Genomic DNA, 18,890 nt, shown 5'->3' with positions numbered 1-18,890 from the left:
CGTTGATCATATACTTTGACAGAAAAGTAACGTCTAGGCAGGTCTTTGTGTAATTAGTCTGAGGTCTACTGAATGGGTGGTTGAACAATACTGCGTTTTTCGGTACGGGGCCGCCATTCCAGCAGTTAAGACCCCAAAATCCATCGTCTCTTAGAACTATGTGCCCCACATCAGTTATGCCATTTGTTGAGCTATATCAGTGACTTTGGCTCTTCTGTGGATTTCATTTCTGATTTGATCACTTTATCAAAATGTCATAACTTACTTTTTGTTCACAGGGCATGGGCCAGATATCAGGTCAACCCCCCTCAGGGCCGCCGCAGCAATAGCGACGCCCCTCGCGCCTCTGCGCGCTGCCGTGAGCCCCATGACCCCCCTCTAAATACCCCTCTTAACCCCCCTTCAACCCTCGCCAACCCCTAGCCGGTACTAGGGTATGTTTTGTGTTTTTGTACAGCGCTTGATCTGATTTGGAAGAATAAAAAGAAAAGTAATAACTGTACAAGTAATTTAATGTATTTCATTCTTTCACTTCATTATATAGAATGTGTTTTAATGTTATATTTAATAGCTAAGAGAAATTTTATGTTTTTCTGTGCTAATTATTATTGTACTTATTATATTTTCTATCTGAATTTTGTAATTTCTATGTTCCTTTTCTCGCTATACATTAATGTTTACAATTAATAATTTTTTTACTTTAAAAATATATTATTATACATTAAATTTATAAACTTTTTAAACTTATTAAATACAACATAGAAACACATTTTAATCAAGCAAAGCAAAGCAAAGCATTAAGAATCATTATAAAAAGGCGTTATTTTAATTTTAAAAATGTATAGATTACATGAAAGGTGACCCAGTGATTTTATTTTATATACTTTGACGTCATTGCCTACGTCTGTACACTAGTTCAAACTGTTACCCAGGTGCACTCGAGCGCGACTGTACACGCAGTGTTTCAGTTTTTCAATCTGGTGATTTAAAAAAAAAATAGAAAACGTTTTTCCAAAGAGTGTTGAAAAGCAGTGCGTAGCGAATACATGGACTTAAATAGTTAAGTGTGTATATTATACCTACAACTAGATTTATTACGTAAACGGGTGACGTCATAACGTGGAGTGACGTCACAGGGAAGCGGACGTCACCGACGACGATGGCCCCAAAGACTTTGGGATATCCACAATTGTAAAATAGCCTAGATTTATGTATAGGTACCTTTAGTAATAAACATAGTATATGGAAAAAAAGATATTTTTAATTACCGATTTTAAATATTAGTTCTTTTTTTCGCTGCCATAAGCGTAGGCTATAAGATACCGGAGTCCATTTTTTTTTTCTTTGTTAAACAAACAACATGGCAACATCGCTCGTCCTATCGTTTTGGTCTATTTTTATTTTCACTTTGGAGTTTTAGTTTTATCAAAACGTGCTCAGCCTCTGAAGTTTTAACGCTTGACAATAAAAACTTGAAAGTGGACTTCGGATATATCAAGTTACATTTAGGTTTGAGCGATCGATTAAGGTTCGAGAGATTTTCGCATTGGTTCGTATTCAAAATCGATTTTATTTGATTTATAATTGTATTTCCGACATTGATTTTTTAAATGAAATCAATTATAAATCGAAAGAAGCTTCGTTTTTGACAACGAATACGAAAATCACTCGATGTGAAAAGAATGTGCTAATCGATATATTGATTTTTTTGTAAATGTACAATAATATAATGAAAAAGTACTACTTACTACATATTTGCTGCGCAAAGCCAAATAAGGTCTTATTTTTCAGTTTATATGTATTTGCGAATATTTATTTAAAGTGAAACTCGAAAAATATAACTGAAATTTCTTGTGGAACATTTATAAAGGGGGTGAAATCCCCCTTCCGCAAGAAATTTTTGTTATATTTTTTTAGATGAATTTTTCCATGGAAGCCCTGTTATTTATTGAAAAATGAAAATATTACTTAAAATTTCTATTTAGTACTTCTAATTTATTTATTTATATACTGCATCTCAAATTTTGATTTAAAAAAAAAAATAAAAATCATGCTAACATTTGTTTCACTTTGAGTATATAATCTTACTTTTGTGTTAGTTCTTTTCTATCGAAATTTCAAATTTCTTTACGATTGAATGGAAATAAAATTGATTTTCTAAAATTCCATTACATACATTAATTTCAAATATATCAAGCTAATAGAAAAGCTTGTTTAAAATGTGATTTGGCTTTGCGAGGCAATATATTGTTATTTGGCTGCTAACTTATATATTACGTACTTAAGAATATTATTTTAATCTCCAAAACTCCAGTGAAATTATTTTCTTTTTTTTTTAAAACAGGTTAATACGCTTTTGCGTATTTTTAATTTTTAATTTTATACACGTTTATTTTTATTTAAATGTAGCTTTATTGTTGTTTGATTCTGTATGAATTTACCTACAATCGATTTTTTTAAATACAAAGTTTACTATATGAATAGTTTTTTTTTTTCAAATTAATTATGAACTTGAATAAATTTGATGATTTTTTTTTATTTATCAAAATAAACTGTAAATATCTGCCCATTTTTGCATGATTTTTAATTAGCTTTACACATTTGAGTAATGCGGATATATAAACTTTTTATATAGTAAACTTTATTTTACTAAAAGTTTCGACATTTTTTTCAATGTTTAGTTAAATGAGTGAAAAGGGGGAAATATTTTTCGGCATCTAATAAATAATTGTAGCATAAATATACATACTATTTATGCGATTACGTAAATGCCATATTATTTAATAATTATTGTCTAATTTATAGTTTAAATTCTGCATAATACCGATTTGGAAACATAATAAATTAACAAAAAAAAATATCATGACGTAATCACGTAATTTGTATATAAAAAAAAAATATATGATATTTAATTTTGAAGCTCAATATTTCGATGGTATAAAATTTTTATGTATTTTGTAGATGCATTTGGGAGATTTTTTTTTTTAATTAAATAAACAAATCGATTTTGTATGATAATCTTTTTTTTATATATAAACGATCGCTTTAATACATGACAGCGCTTTAGGAGGGTAGGACGATGATAAATCTTTACATTATGATTGGAGCAATTGCTAATTGTACTCAAAGTAGTCCATGGATTACGCAAAGTACAGTTTCTGCAGCTGTTTAATGTATATTTTACGAACGAACTCCTTTTTAGGCAAATTTGATCGTTGGAGGTAAAAAGAAATATTCACTATAATACATATATTAGTCCGTAACTGTCGAATCTGCCCAAAAACGATATCGTTCGCAAAAATACTGTAGTTCTAAACTCTGTATTATATAGTTTTAAGGTTAATTTTCATTTGATAGTTGATTTTCCTTGACAATATGGTGGATATAATGTCTCACAAGATGGCCGACTAGTCTGGTACGGTTAGAAAAACAAATCTGCCTTCATACTAAATTTTATATATTTGGGACAGTATAGAGAAAAAATGCAAATATTTTTTTGGAAAGCAAGAACATTTTTGTAAAGCATAACTTTAGTTAATTTAAACTAACATCCATATTGGTACTAATTAATGATTTATTATTTTATTAGGCACACAAATATTAAATTTAATTTCAAAGGAACATATTTCATATTTACAAAATTAGATTTTCGAATCTCAACTCACGAGTATATTATTTTAAATTGACTTACCTTTCTCTATTGACCATGTCTATGTTCAATGTATAGAGTTAGAAAAATAAACTACCTAAATATCTTATGTCAGATTTTTCATGCAGCTGAAAATTCAGAGCACTCTGTGGACACAAGAATCCATCCTGTTCCAAATAAATAAAAGAGCCCCTTGCACGAAAGAGAGTCGAAAGTTGATTGACAATTATTAAAAGTTCAAAATATTTTTTTAGTATTGTATTTTTTGTAGTTTCTAAGTGATCACTTAATCATTGCGACTTAGTTTTTAGTTGACTTTCTCTTCCATTTAGCGTTATTGTATAAGTTCTTTTTTATTTTAATTAATTAATTATTATTATTGTCTAATATTATGATTTTTTTTTTGTTGTCCGTACATACAGTGTGTATGTAATATGGCAGGTTTATAAAGACACGATCGAAAATAATGGTACATATGTATTTTATGGGACCTAAACCCACTTGTATCGCCGGCTTTTTATCGCTTTATATGGCCACCGGTTGTATCATTCGTAAGAGACATAACCCGAGCCCTAATCGTGATTGACATTGAAAGGGTACATACTAGGGAAATGCATTATGTGCAGTCAAATTGGACACTATATAATACATTGCCAAATTTGACATCACAGATTGCAATTACAATTTCAATGTTATAACGAATGTATGTACATGTTAAAACGGTCATACAATTAAAGAAAGTACATCTAATATTTGGATGTACTCTGTGAACTAAATATGTACTATAATGTATTAGGGTGTAACTTTTCGGGAAATATGTGGGTTATTGGTCACAGCATCTGCAATCTTCGATTCTCTATACCTATAAGACGTCAAAATGTATGTTACAAATGACAGATTATAATTATAATATCTTTATTTTTTCAGTTACAAATGAGTTGGTTATAAAAATTAATGAAAGTATTCAGTTTTGTCCGCATGCTTTGCCATAAAATACATATGTATTTGTTTTTTTTTTTTGTATTCGTGACTGTACCATCAATGATAATTTATTTAAGGCACTGGAGGTATTCTGTTCTGTTCCGTGAACAATCCTGGAGATTGTGTACCAATGAGGCTTGTATCTGCAACATTTTGTTTAGACTGTCGCCCGTCGGTCGGCCGGGTCGCCTCCGTGCCGGTGACTGTCCGGTGTCGGTCCGGCCACGGGGCGTTTGTTCAGTTCAAATGCATAGTTTAAAAATATAATTACAAGAAAGCTCTAATTATAAAAATGAATAATATTAATTAAATATAAATGTGCCATTCATTTTGCTATGTGTTGTGTTTTATTTTCAAGTACTTACCCACATGAACTAAAATAGTTTCATTAGAAAGGCAGCTAAATAGGGTAGTTGACTTATATCAGATTTAATCGTCATCAACCCATATTCGGCTCACTGTTGATCTCGAGTCTCCTCTCAGAATGAGAGGGGTTAGGCCAATAGTCTACCACGCTGGCCCAATGCGGAAAAACTTCACACACTCAGAAAATTAAGAAAATTCTCTGGCAGGTTTCCGCACGATGTTTTCCTTCACCGTTTGAGACACGATTTTTAATTTCTTAAAATGCAGACAACTGAAAAGCTGGAGGTACATGCCCTGGACCGGATTCGATCCCACATCCTCCGTAATCGGAGGCAGAGGTCATATCCACTGGGCTATCACGGCTCTCCAAATTTAATACAAACAATATTAACATGGAATAAGGGTCCGAAATATATCATCATCATCATCATTGTCAGCCGATGGACGTCCACTGCTGGACATAGGCCTCTTGCATGGACTTCCAAACAAAACGGTCTCGAGCCGCCAGCATCCAGCGGCTCCTTGCAACCCGCTTGATGTCTTCGGTCCACCTAATGGGGGGGTCGACCAACACTGCGCTTTCCGGTGCGGGGTCGCCATTCAAGCACCTTGGGACCCCAACGTCCATCGGCTCTTCGAACTATGTGGCCGAAATATATCGATATCAATTAATAAAAGTTAAGGATTTCTTATAAAACTTAATTTAAATATCACCACAATATGTCATGAAATAGACATAACAGTACTATATTTGGGCAAATCACTGGATTTGCACCTAACACGCCTTAATATAAATACTTATAATCCAGCTGAATGTATCACGACAGATTGCAGGAATAATGAGAGTAAAAAAAAGTAAAAATACCAAAGTTCTTTGTTTAAATTAGGGCAGGAAGAGGGAGAGCACCTTCCTACATGAATGATGATAATTTTAACGATATCTCAGTTTTTAAATTAAGATATGTAGTATAAAAGTATATGAGGAAACAGATGAAATTATACATACCTTCTAAGGATACAAAAGTAAACAATGTTATTGGTAAAATATATTGTATTTGCGAACAAATGATTACATAAAAGTAATGTTTGCACTGTATTATCGGCGGTCTGTCTTGCCGACGCCGCGTTTGCCTGCGAACAGATGTTTGGGCTTCTTGGTGCCGATGAATCTGTCGGCCTCTCCCTTGAGACCCATTTTCTTCGTTTTCCTCGCGATGGCAACGTGCGCGAGGTTCTTTGCACGTTTTTGCATCTGTGGAGAAAATAAAATAATGTTACGAAATTAGCATTCCATTGGATTCACCAGGCAGGGAATTTAACTGATTAGAGTACAGGATTTGTGACAAACGAGTATAGGGTTAAGGAGCTCCTTTATAATCGATTGATACTCCTTTTCACAGCTCGTATTACTTGTTCTAGCTAAAATTCTCAGGTATGCAGGTTTCCTCACGATGTTTTTCCTTCACCGTTTGAGACACGTGATATTTAATTTCTTAAAATGCACAGAGCTGAAAAGTTGGAGGTGCATGCCTCGGACCGGATTTTACCTACAGAGTCGAAGGCTGAGGTCATATTCACTGGGATATCACGTCTCTCACTTAAGTTAGTTTAAATTAAATTTCACTTTAGTTAGTTTAAATTAAATTTGAAGGAATAACCAGACGGTTACTCAAGGCACGCATAAATATTTCATATGTAGGTACATATTTATTATTCATAGAGCTATAATTGTCTTTGTCGTGGGTAATGCACCATCGTAAAAAGTATACAACAATGCGACCATAACGACAAACTTTTATTTCGGCCGCGTTTTGACTGACGTACAGTATAGCACTGCAGACGGCTTCGATCGGGCCACATCACAAGTAGAAGCTTCCTTGAATCCTGCTTCCTTGCAGTGAATTTTGTAAATCGATTAGTGAGTTCTATATTAGGAACTAGACTACAGTAGAGCTAAAGAAAAATATTGCCTTGTTATCATTGACCTCTTATAATAAAAAGAAGGAACGTGGGACGCAAAGGACAGTCGTATAGAAAATGTGACTTAAAAACTGGCTTATTTTGCTTTGACAGTTTTTAGAATTATAATTATTATTAGGTGTGAAATGACTAGTGATTTGTACCCTCTTTTTTAATTTGTTTGTTGGTAAACAGTACTCATCAAGAAAGGCGGTAGTATAGGTAACTCAACAACTTAAAGATCAAAACATGTACCACATTCTAGCAAATAAATTATTTGAATTTGAACAAGTATACTCACAGCCACGTCCTTGACGCCCTGCTCGTCGCGCGCGGGGCGGCTGACGGAGCGCGCGCGCGAGTCGACGCGCGCGCGCTTGGCGACGGGCGCGGACTGCGAGCGCGAGCGCGACCGCGTCTTCGTGAAGTTGGCCTGCTTCGTGTCCGACATGTCCACGCCTGAGGAGTGCAAGCGTATTGTTAGCAGTTTTTTGCTATTAAAACTATTTAGTTATATATATATTTAAGTATTTTTAATGCCGAGAGAGCCGTGATAGCCCAGTGGATATGACCTCTGCCTCCGATTCCGGAAGGTGTGGTTTCGAATCCGGTCCGAGGTATGCACCTCTAACTTTTCAGTTGTGCCAATGCGGATTGGCAGACTTCACACACGCAGAGAACTAAGAAAATTTTCAGATATGCAGGTTTCTTCACGATGTTTTTCCTTCACTGTTTAAGACACGTGGTATTTAATTTCTTAAAACTCATTTTAAGAAATTAAATATCACTCATTTTAAGAAATATTTCATTTCTTAAAATTCATTTTAAACAGTGAAGGAAAAACATCGCAGGAAACCTGCATACCAGATAATTTTCTTAGTTTTCTGCGTGTGTGAAGTCTACCAATCCGCATTGGGCCAGCGTGGTGGACTTGGCCTAACCCCTCTCATTCTGAGAGGAGACTCGAGCTCAGCAGTGAGCCGAATATGGTTTAATGAAGTATTTTTAATGTATATATTATGTATTTTTAGCAGACTCAGAAGTGGATTACAAAAATAAGAAAACTAATCGAACAAAGGTATGATTCACAACATTTGTCAGGACAACTTTAACTGTATAACAAATCAAACTGTAACCAAAATAAGACCCTAGAATGGAAGACAATGACCTTGAGTCACGAACTTGTGATCGTTGTATGTAGGGTAGGCGCCTTTGACAGTTAACTAACATTCCCCTTTTCCACTCAAGTCACGAACGCCACGAGCATATTAAAGCTGACCGTTCGTCGTCGTCGTACTAAAGTCGTTCCCGCCAACCGATCGCTACCCCTCTCTAACTTCCCATTCTTTACGGAAACAATTAACGCCACCTAGCGTCGGCACGAGTCAACACGAGATCGAGCACCGTCTCTGACTACTATTTCCTACAGTATTTTGTGATCATTATTTATTATATTTACATAGTTTTTAGAGTGTAAGTATTTATGTTATTGCGACTAACCGTCTCACAGGTTTATTATTGGTCCTTCATGTTAGGTAAACTAAGGAAAAGATTAGTTTTTTTTCCTGATTGTATAATGGCCGTTAACTTGTGATTGAATATGAAATAATTACCAAGTTTCTCCATCTGGTCCCGCAGCTTGGTGGTGGAGCGGTCGCGGTCTCGCGCGCGGCTGGTGCGAGGCATCACCGGCTTGGTGGACTGCTTCACCAGCCGAGACTCGTCCTTCAGGATCGCCTTCTTGTTGCTGCAAACAAAACCAACATTTAAATGATCATCATCATCATTATCAACCCATATTCGGTTCACTGCTGAGCTCGAGTCTCCTCTCAGAATGAGAGGGGTTAGGCCAATAGTCCACCACGCTGGCCCAATGCGGATTGGCAGACTTCACACACAAAGAGAATTAAGAAAATTATCTGATGTGAAGGTTTCCTCACAAAGATTCCTTCACCGTTTGAGACACGTGATATTTCTTAAAATGCATACAACTGAAAAATTTAAAAGAAAAGCCCTCCGGAATCGGAGGCAGAGGTCATATCCACTGGGCTATCACGTCCCCAATTGAAATGATATTTGGTGCTATATGATTTTATATGATTTAATTATCAATTTACCGACGACGCAAACGCATTACCGATCGGTCCGTGAGTTCACCCTGGGGTCATGCCTGAAAATCAGCGCTACAGTATGCAGCTGTAGCATAGAGCTAAGGCAGCGCTAAATCTTTTTGTATTTAAGTATTAAGAATAATTTTAATACTTTTAATTAGTTTGTAAGCTAGTAGATTGTAATTTCTCTTTTTTGGCTGAGTAAGGAATAAAAAAAATGTTCATAGTATATATTGCATACCATTTTAACTTATGTCAGCAAACAACGACTTCACCAAGTATATATATATTTCTAGAGAGAAGGATTTCCATAAACAAACCAAAGTTACTGACATAGCTCAGCGAGTCACAAAGCTGCAGTGGCAATGGGCAGGCCACACAGTTCGACGAGCCGATGGACATTGGGCTCCCAAAGCACTGGAATGGCAACCCCACACCGGACAGCACAGTATTGGTCGACCCCCCACTAGGTGGAGCGAGGACAGCAAGCAGGGAGCTGATGCTGGCAGTTCGAGACTTTTGTGCTTGGAGGTGTGCAAGAGACCTATGTCCAGCAGTAGACGTCCATCGGCTGATGATGATGATAATAACGAGTAAGTCTCACCGACAAAAAAAGAAAGAGAGGGAGACCTTGCAACAGATGGGAGGATGAAATAAAACGCGCCACGGGTCCAAACTGGATACAAATAGCGCAATCCAGAGAAAACTGGCACAATTTGGAGGAGGCCTTTACCTGCAGAGGGGTTCCTACAGAATAGTTGCAATATAATATTAACGTACATAAATATAACTAATTTAATAAAACTAAAAATACTAACTACTAAATAATAATCGTCTACTTTTTGATACTAACAAAACTAAACTAAACTTATCTTAACCAAACATTGTAAAATAGTACTTCTGTAAGAGATAAATGGCTTTATTATTTTTATTTTTTATATTGGATTATGTTTTATTAAAGTATGTTTTCCTTGCGAGCTTGCTATCTAATATGTAAAATTTATTTGCGATAACTTGTAATTGGCTATAATCTGTTTTCTATGTCGTTACTTTAATTATCTTTGTATTTAGCTGTAAGTTTTCCTTTCTAAATAAATAAATAAATATTTAATTTAATTTTATTTATTAAGTCTCACCGTATCTGTCGCGCCAGCTCGCGGATCTCCTTCATGGTCTCGTCGAGCTCTATCTTGGGCACGGCGTACATGCCGCCCGCCACACGCAGCTCCTCCTCCTTCTCCAGCTCGGCCAGTTTCTGGACAACGATGACAAGCATTTATTAATAAATAGCGAACGCGACTCCGTCCGCGTGGAATTTATTTCAATTTAAAATAATTTTTTTATCACTCTTCTTCTTGCTCAAAATCTTCGCCAAAGCCGTGAAGTAACATTTGAAGTTGTATTTTTTTTTTATTCTTTACAAGTTAGCCCTTGACTACAATCACACCTGATGGTAAGTGATGATGGAGTCTAAGATGGAAGCGGGCTAACATGTTAGGAGGAGGATGAATATCTATACCCCTTTCGGTTTCTACACGACATCGTACCGGACCGCTAAATCACTTGGCGGTACGTTTTTGTCGGTAGGGTGGTAACTAGCCACGGCCGAAGCCTACCACCAGCCAGACCTGGACCAATTAAGAAAACCTCAATCGGCCCAGCCGGGGACCGAACCCAGGACCTCCGTCTTGTAAATCCACCGCGCATACCACTGCGCCACGGAGGCCGTCAAACCTTCTGTTACCAACAAGCTTAACAAACAAGAAAACGAACAAACAAAACAATCTTAAGTATCCACAAAATGTCGTTAAACGTTGTAACTTTGCTACAACGATGATTTTATTATTAAAGTAGAATTATCAAGTTTTTTTTTAGGTATATCATATAAGTAAATTGCCAAGTGGTTAGGGTACGCCAGAGCCGGGTGTGGGCATTGTCTTTTCTAAAACGTCTGAAATTATTGAAATTATTTAGGAAAGAAGACCGATTTCTAAAAAGCTAATTGTCTCAATTGTGGGTAATGCACTGTTGTAAAAGTATACAACAATGCGACCATAACGACAGATTGTTAATTTTGGCCGCGTTTTGACTGACATACAGTATATCACTGCAGTCAGCTTCGATCGGGCCATAACAGAAGTTTATAAAACAGTTGCATAATATGGGTTTTAAAACTGGAGTGCATTTTGAGGCCAACCATAAGGGTCATGACGACAACCAAGACATTGGCGCCCAAAAGCGGGACAATCAAAATATCGCCATCCCTTTAGCCCAATAGCGAGTAAGGCAAAGTCTTTCTCTCGTTTCGAGATATATCTTAGGTATATTGAAATAATATTGAGAAAAAAGTTGAGAAAGCTTTCTGTATCGACATAACATATGACACTGAAAATGTTGTAAATGTTCAAAGGCAGTGAAACGCGTTAAAAACAGAAAGCATCCCAGATGACCATCCACATGACCTGATGAAGAACACCATGTTTAAAAGTAGCATAAATAGGTCCTTTATATCAGCTTTATACCATATAAAGATGGTATAAAGCTGATATAAAGGAGTTCTAAAAGTGGTATAAAAGTGATATTAGTTCTAAAATGGTTCTAAAGATGGTATAAAAGTGTCTCACGTCGAATATGTCTGGATCGATGTAGTCTGCAATGTTGTGTCCCTCCCAGAACTCTGGAATAGGGTCGTGGCGCTCCTCCTCCGCTATCTCAGAGTAGTTCTTCTGCAGATCTGAAAATTACACATTACATCAATAACTGCGACAGCCGCATAAAAAACTTGTGCTGTACATCAGTCTATTGAGAAAACTTGTGATTTTCATTGTAAAAGTGGAATATGATTTTTTTTATATTTTTTTGTCTAAAGAGGTTAACTAAGTAGACATGACACGGTGACGTTATTGCTTCAATCCCAAATCCAACACAACATTTATATTTTTATTATGAATTCACTTTCAGCATAAAAGTGAACTATATATAACAAATATATCAAATGCGGTTATTTGTTTAACTGTGGAATGAACTGCTGATCATTCATTCACTTATGATCCTTCAAAAGAAATAAAAATAACATGGATGGATAAGTAGGTATTTTCAGATTGTCTTTTTGAACAAAGGACTCCCTTGAATCTTCTCCACAGAAGCATGTCTCCCTCAGCCCTTGCCCTATTACCCCCTAACTTTATTGATAGAAATCACCAAATAAAAACACCACTCACCCAATACATAATCATCTCCCTGCTCCAACTCAATCTCCCTCTCCAGTTTCCGCTTCCTCGACTCTCTTTCTGCTTTTTTCTCCCGTTTCTCCTGTACCCCTGGGGGTAACACCGGAGGGCGCGCCTTGTTGTCGCGGGGGGAAGGCACCGCCACGTGGAGACGGTTTAGAATACCGTCCACCTGGAGTAAAAATAATCTAGTTACCGCCAAGCAATTTAGCGTTCCGGTACGACGTCGTGTAAAAACCATAAGGGGTGAGGATTTTCATTCTCCTCCTAACAAATTAGCCCGCTTCCATCTTAGATTGCATCATCACTTACCATCAGGTGATATTGCAGTCAAGGACTAACTTGTAAAGATGATGATGATGATGATGATGATGATGATGATGATGAGACCATTCTTATTGTATAGCAACTACTATAAAGAATGGAAGCAACCTTCCACAGATAGGCCTTATCAGCGCCGGTCCGAAGTAAATTTTAAAATGGAGAGAGATCCAATTACGGCGCCTCGTCTGTTTGCTCCTAATAATATGCAGATACCTATACCAAATTATGAGTGTAAAGTAAGAATTGAAAATCCAATTGAAAATCAGGCGCAGTATGGTCTACGATTGACCAGGATTATCGTTTAGGCCCTGGGCCTTATATTGAGTTGTTAAAATAGACCAATGATGTTATATACCTTCTTGGTCCTCATCTTCTCAGTGACGCGATGTCCCAGCAGCCGCTCGCAGGCCTCAATCTTCACCTCCTGCACCCCGACCTCGGTCACAGTGGACATGCGCATCACTGGCACCGTGCGCAGCTCTGAGTTTGTGTCCGCACTGACCAACGAGATAGACAAATATTAATAATCATGATTTGATTTTGATTTCAATAAAAAATCTCCCTAAGCTCCATATCCGTAGTGGGCCGTTATAATCTGAATATATATGTTACCGTTAAATTGTAAAATACATTACGTTACGTTAGTTTATAATGTCACTCGTGATATTATAATCTGCCATCATGTTGTGGACTGAAAATACTGATTACAATTGAATGTGTTATTTTTCATTAATTATAATCTATCAAAAGTGAAACCGTTAAATTGTTATCAGTTTTTTCAGTTCACAATAAGATGGCAGATTATAATATCACAAGTGACATTAAAAACTAACATATTTTACAATTTAACGGTAACATATATGTATATTTAGATCTCAAGTTATATTTTCGATCTCATTACTTGTCATTTCATCTTGACATATGCATACAGTAGGCCTAGATAATATGACGTATGACATATCTCATGACGAGAGAAAGGTTAATGTCAACCAATAGCGGCACAATAGCGGCGCAATACACAACCAATGAGGGAGCGATATTTTAACACTATTGGTCAGCAATATGTCTTCTTCTTTTCACGAGATACCTACGTCGTCGACGCAATCAGGCCTAGAGTATGCCTAGCGTGTCTCGAGTCGAAAGAAAGACATATTGTCGACCACTAGCGGCACAATACAGATCAACTCACTTGACAAGATTTCCCTTGGCACAGGTGGCCTCCAGTTCTTCGATCAGCGCTCGTTTGTTGGGCGCCAGCTCTTCCGGCTTGATGACGTCCATCTTGTTCAGCACCACTATGAGCGGCTTGTTGGAGAACAAGGGCTTGATGCTCTCAAACAGGGAAATCTGAAATATGTTACCAGTCAGTTTACAAAACAAGCAAGCAAGAGAGAAACCAAGAAAACTATATTATATAGGTAAAACAATACAATAGAAAGTAGTTTGTAGACAAAAAACAGTTGGATGTCATGCTTGAGAAGTCATCAAAATTTATAGCCTTTAGGGATATTTAGGGACATTCCCTTTGTATAGAAGTCTAATCTATCATGGCAGTCTCAGTACAGCGACAAACTGTAAATCTTTGAATCAATCTGTCAGAAATTCTATCATATGTCCATTATTTTCTATTCTACCATGGTTTGTGATTTAGGGGTCAAACAGTCAATCAAAGACAGAATTTTATGTTAGTGTCCTGATGATTTATCAAGACAACACAGAAGAGTTTGTTTGTTTTAACGCACTAATCTCTGGCACTACCATTCGGATTACAAAGGTAAACTCAAAATTCATTTATTTCATTTTTTTTCTTTTTCTCTTACCTTTGTCTATCAGAGATCAGTCTCTGGACATAATCCGATTGAATGACTGCTTAGTATTTTATATTTATTTCAATTGGGCTTAGTTTACAAGCACTTTTGAAACGTCCAGTGAATATATTATTAGATAATAATTAGTTGAAAACTTAAAATTAAAGTTACGAGGGTTCCAAATGCGCCATGGGTTAGAAAAGCTTTATAACAATCTTATTGTATACTCAATAGCCAGACATGAGAAATTACCTAGAAATGCTAGCATAGCTATGGGAGCATAGTCGTGGGTTTCAATATAATAATAAAATCAGACAGTGAGTGAGAGTTTTCGCTAGTGGGAGGCTTCGGCCGTGGCTAGTTACCACCCTACCGGCATAGAAATACCGCCAAGCGATTTAGCGTTCCGGTATAATGTTGTGTAGAAACCAAAAGGGGTGTGGATTTTCATCCTACTCCTATCAAGTTAGCCCGCTTCCATCTTAGATTCCATCATCACTTACCATCAGGTGAGATTGTAGTGGAGGGTTAACTTGCGAAGAGTTGAAAAAAAGAAAATAAATAAAAAAAACTTCATGTGCAAGTCTTTTCTTTAAAATTAGAAAGGTAAGGCTTTTAGATGCGGACGCAGTCGCGGGTTTTTGTATATAAATAAAAATAAAGTCAGTCAGGGAAAAGTAATATCACCTGTTCACACTTAAAATAGACACTTTACTTAAATAATATTACCTGTTCCTCAATACTGTGGCCACACTGTTCAGAAGGGTCAATGAAATATAAAATAGCAGCCCGTAGATGTGCCAGGGCTGTCACCGCCTGCATCTCTATCACGTTCCGCTCCTCGAGTGGGTGGTCAAGGATGCCGGGCGTATCAATCACTTGCCATCTGAGGTACTTGTAGTCTGTGTGCCCTACGTACAGACTTTTGGTTGTGAATGCATATGGCTGCACTTCCACATCTGCTCGGGTTATCTAGAAATTATAATAGGAAGAGTTTTATTGTATTGCATGGTGTGTAACTTGTTTTATAAATTAAGACATTAGAAATATAAAATTGATGCGGCTGACCATGTCATTAAATGATTCTACTGCATGTTATCAAAATTTAATAATTTTTTCAATTAATATTTTACTGATCACTAAATAGGGTATATAATATAGAAGGGTTTCTAAGAATTCTAAGATAAAATAAGTCTCTAATGTTAGTTTGTGTTTACTTTTATCACAAACATTTAATGAAAATGACCCCCAAATCATAGTGATCAATTCTATATCTGGCTACACCATGAATAGTATTGTTACCTTGTTGATAAAGCTGGACTTTCCGACGTTAGGGAAACCACAGATGATAATTGTGCGGGTGTATGGGTCGATAGATGGCAGACGGGACAAGTGTTGCCGTACCTGCAAAATGTATTCAAATAAAGTCAAGAAAATCTCAAATAAAATAAAAGGAAAAGATATTTTGATAATAGACTACCTAACATGACTAATCAAATAAATCCATTATGTAGCGTAACATGTAGAACGTATATCTAGTAGCTTTATATAGTCAAAAGGAAGTTTCTTCTGAGAAATTCTCAGTAACAAACTAAGAGTTCAGTTAAGGGGTATAAGTACATACAACATCTATGTTTTAGTGAAGCCATAAAACCATTAATCCTGTACTCGAGATATCAAGTGAAGGATTGATTAAAACAAATCTACATAACAGTAAAGTAATTTCCTGGTATGTAGATTTACTGTTGTAAATCTTGCTATGCTAAAACTATCTCCTGTGTTATATACATCTTAGTATAAAACCAATGCTGCCTTTTGAGATTCTGCTGAAGGGAAATAACCTACCTGTTCCAAGTAAGTCAGGTTAGCAGATTGTCTCTTCATGATGGTGGCCATACGGCCCAGTGCTGCCCTCTTCAACTGCTTACAGCGGTACAATGAGTCACCAAATTTGAGTAGGCGCACATAATCCTTTGCAACACTGGAAATAGTAAAATATAAATCAAATTATATTACATTTAAAGTCTGTCTGTCATGAGAGTATTGAGTTGAATTTGATTTAAGAAAAAATTGTTTAAAACTGAATAACCGAATATAATTTTGACGGCCTCCGTGGCGCAGTGGTATGCGCGGTGGTTGTACAAAATGGAGGCCCTGGGTTCGATCCCTGGCTTAATTGGTCCAGGTCTGGCTGGTGGGAGGCTTCGGCCGTGGCTAGTTACAACCCTACCGACAAAGACGTACCGCCAAGAGATTTAGCGTTCTGGTACAATGTCGTGTAGAAACCGAAAAGGGGTGTGGATTTTCATTTTAATCCGAACAAGTTAGCCCGCTTCTATCTTAGACTGCATCATCACTTACCATCAGGTGAGATTGTATTCAAGGGCTTACTTGTAAAGAATAAAAATAATAAAAAAAAAATAGAATAAAAAAACTAATGATAATACTTACTTATCTATTAGATGCCTTGCTGTGTTTAACTGACCGAGACCAAGTTTGTAGTGATCTTTGTCATACAATACATTCATTAAATCTGCATAGAACGGATGGACATCATCTAGTTTAGGGAATTCCTACAAAAAATTAACTTTTAAGTATTTTTAAAAAATATTTTATACATCATGCTTATATTAGAGTTGTCCCAATCTTTAGTAAATTTATTTTAAGTAATAATGTTTGAGGCACAATCCTACTTATATTATAAATGTGAAGGTTTGTATGGATGTTTGTTACTCTCTAACGCTGCAACTACAGAACTGATTTGGCTGATATTAAGAATGGAGATAGATTTTATTCTGGATTAACACATAGGCTACTTTAAATCCCAGAAAAATCCTTGGTTCCCGAGAGATTCCTGAAAAACTAAATTTGATGCAGTTGCATGTATCCACTAGTTCTACATAAATGACACATTCCTCCTGATTTCTATTTTCAGATCAGGATCAGATCCTCAGGTTAGGATACAGACACAGTGGTGTCCTGCTAGTCTGCTAGGCTGCAGTGGCTATCAGATGTAATGAACATAGTCATAGGATATATCAATATGAATATTTTGCTACATGTTTTTTTTAATTAAAAAAAAAAAATACTTATGCCATTGCTTTGGTTCCATTATCAATTAGTACACCCCATATTTTACATACTCTGAGCGGCACTTCATTGCAACATTAATATAGAATTGTTTCAATTGATTATGAAATGGTAATAGTAGTTTTTAAAGACAAATGTAATAAGATAAGATAAATATACTTTATTTGCACACCACAAAGACAAAAACAAGTGAAATAAAAAACAAATTAGGAAGAGATCAGCATACAAAAGGCGGCCTTATCGCTAAGTAGCGATTTCTTCCAGGCAACCTTCGTTTTAGGAAAACTTAAGGACATCAGCAGGTGGCGTAAAACAAAAATAACCATAGTATTAGTAATACACATACATAAAAATAATTTACATCCTAATACATAAACAATATTACACAAATACCTACAATAATGAATAAAATAAATATCAAAATATACTAATAAATACCTTATATTGAAAAGAAATAATATATACAGATCGTCTTTACTGCACCAGATAATGAGTCTTTACGGCAATTTGTAATAGTAGTTTTTAAAAAAATCTGCACTTTCATCTACATTGTAGTTATTTTTTAAAATTTTCTTATGTATCTCTTAAAAATTTTGAAAATTGAAGCCCACTATTTACTAATAATGTAGTTTTATATTGGTGATATAAAATTGATCCAATACTTAAGTTTCAGAGATTATTTACTACAAATTAACAAACAAAAAAAAACTATCTTCTTTATCCACCTAATTGCTTAGTGTTACTTTCGCCCGCCTGATGTTTGTAATATTACTGTAAATAATAACTGTAACTTCTCTTTGTAATTTTAATGTTGTGAATGTTAAACAGAATGTCAAGGTAAAAAAAGGCTTCTTTACCAAAGTTACCAACGAGCCCAAAGTCGCAAGGTCTTTCAAAAAGGAATAGAATAACTTACCTGTATGATCCTTGATAATCTATCATGAAAATTCTGTTGTGTAAATTTAACTTTCCTTATATAAAATGCGCGTATTCGCGTTATTTTATAATGTTTGTGTACAACTGTAGGTGTTTTACGTTGTGTTTTTGAAAGAATTATATCAATAAAGTCCTGAAAACATAATAAATTGCATTGTAATAGGTTAGACGTTTAAAATCTCATTTACATGTATGATTAATGAATAACTAATATTTACCTTAGCTGTGGGGACCACAGCGATCTTCTTAAAGTTGTATAAACTCATTTTGGTTTATTTTATGATCATTTATTATTTAAAATTAAAACAATATTGGATACCACACGTAAACACATGTATGGTTCCAAAAAAAGAATTTATTTATCTGTCAGAAACGTTTCATTACAGTTTTAAATGTCATCGTGATTTTTTACAAAATCGTTTTAAATAAAAACAAT

General features: G+C 35.7%; 2 protein-coding genes and 2 non-coding genes across 15 annotated transcripts in view; 1 reads left to right on the top strand and 3 right to left on the bottom strand.

The window, feature by feature from the left end:
- Window positions 1–4,966, top strand: part of LOC112053170 (protein daughterless) — a 117,132-nt gene extending 112,166 nt beyond the window's left edge. For all 12 annotated transcript variants that reach the window (XM_052886852.1, XM_052886851.1, XM_052886844.1 and 9 more), the window contains one exon: window positions 279–4,966. In XM_052886852.1, the coding sequence (XP_052742812.1) occupies window positions 279–329 (51 nt within the window). In that variant the 3' untranslated portion in view covers window positions 330–4,966. The remainder of the gene's footprint in view (window positions 1–278) is intronic.
- A 1,063-nt stretch (window positions 4,967–6,029) lies between these two features.
- On the bottom strand, window positions 6,030–18,828 carry LOC112053172 (nucleolar GTP-binding protein 1). The gene is made up of 14 exons (XM_052886834.1): window positions 18,673–18,828; window positions 18,435–18,587; window positions 16,880–17,001; window positions 16,274–16,409; window positions 15,731–15,832; window positions 15,158–15,400; window positions 13,810–13,967; window positions 12,976–13,117; window positions 12,288–12,468; window positions 11,691–11,800; window positions 10,203–10,321; window positions 8,569–8,702; window positions 7,257–7,414; window positions 6,030–6,248 (listed from the first exon to the last, which is right to left on the bottom strand). The coding sequence occupies exons 1-14, from the start codon at window positions 18,718–18,720 to the stop codon at window positions 6,093–6,095; spliced, it is 1,962 nt and encodes a 653-aa protein (XP_052742794.1). The 5' UTR covers window positions 18,721–18,828; the 3' UTR covers window positions 6,030–6,092.
- LOC112053179 (small nucleolar RNA SNORA16B/SNORA16A family) lies at window positions 6,723–6,856 on the bottom strand. The gene has a single exon (XR_002887363.2). It is a non-coding gene; the product is annotated as a small nucleolar RNA SNORA16B/SNORA16A family (small nucleolar RNA).
- LOC112053180 (small nucleolar RNA SNORA16B/SNORA16A family) lies at window positions 11,067–11,200 on the bottom strand. Its single transcript, XR_002887364.2, has one exon. It is a non-coding gene; the product is annotated as a small nucleolar RNA SNORA16B/SNORA16A family (small nucleolar RNA).
- Window positions 18,829–18,890: the final 62 nt, after the last annotated feature.

Source organism: Bicyclus anynana, chromosome 18, assembly GCF_947172395.1.
Source record: "Bicyclus anynana chromosome 18, ilBicAnyn1.1, whole genome shotgun sequence".
Lineage (NCBI taxonomy): Eukaryota > Metazoa > Arthropoda > Insecta > Lepidoptera > Nymphalidae > Bicyclus > Bicyclus anynana.
This window is presented reverse-complemented; position numbering and strand designations above follow the sequence as displayed.

Coding starts and splice junctions, on each gene's coding strand:
- LOC112053172 (XM_052886834.1), bottom strand. CDS start 18,720: ATGAGTTTATACAACTTTAAGAAGATCGCTGTGGTCCCCACAGCTAAG. Junction 18,588..18,672: donor CTGTGGTCCCCACAGCTAAG/GTAAATATTAGT, acceptor TTATGTTTTCAG/GACTTTATTGATATAATTCT. Junction 8,703..10,202: donor GAGCTGGCGCGACAGATACG/GTGAGACTTAAT, acceptor TTTTGTTTGCAG/CAACAAGAAGGCGATCCTGA.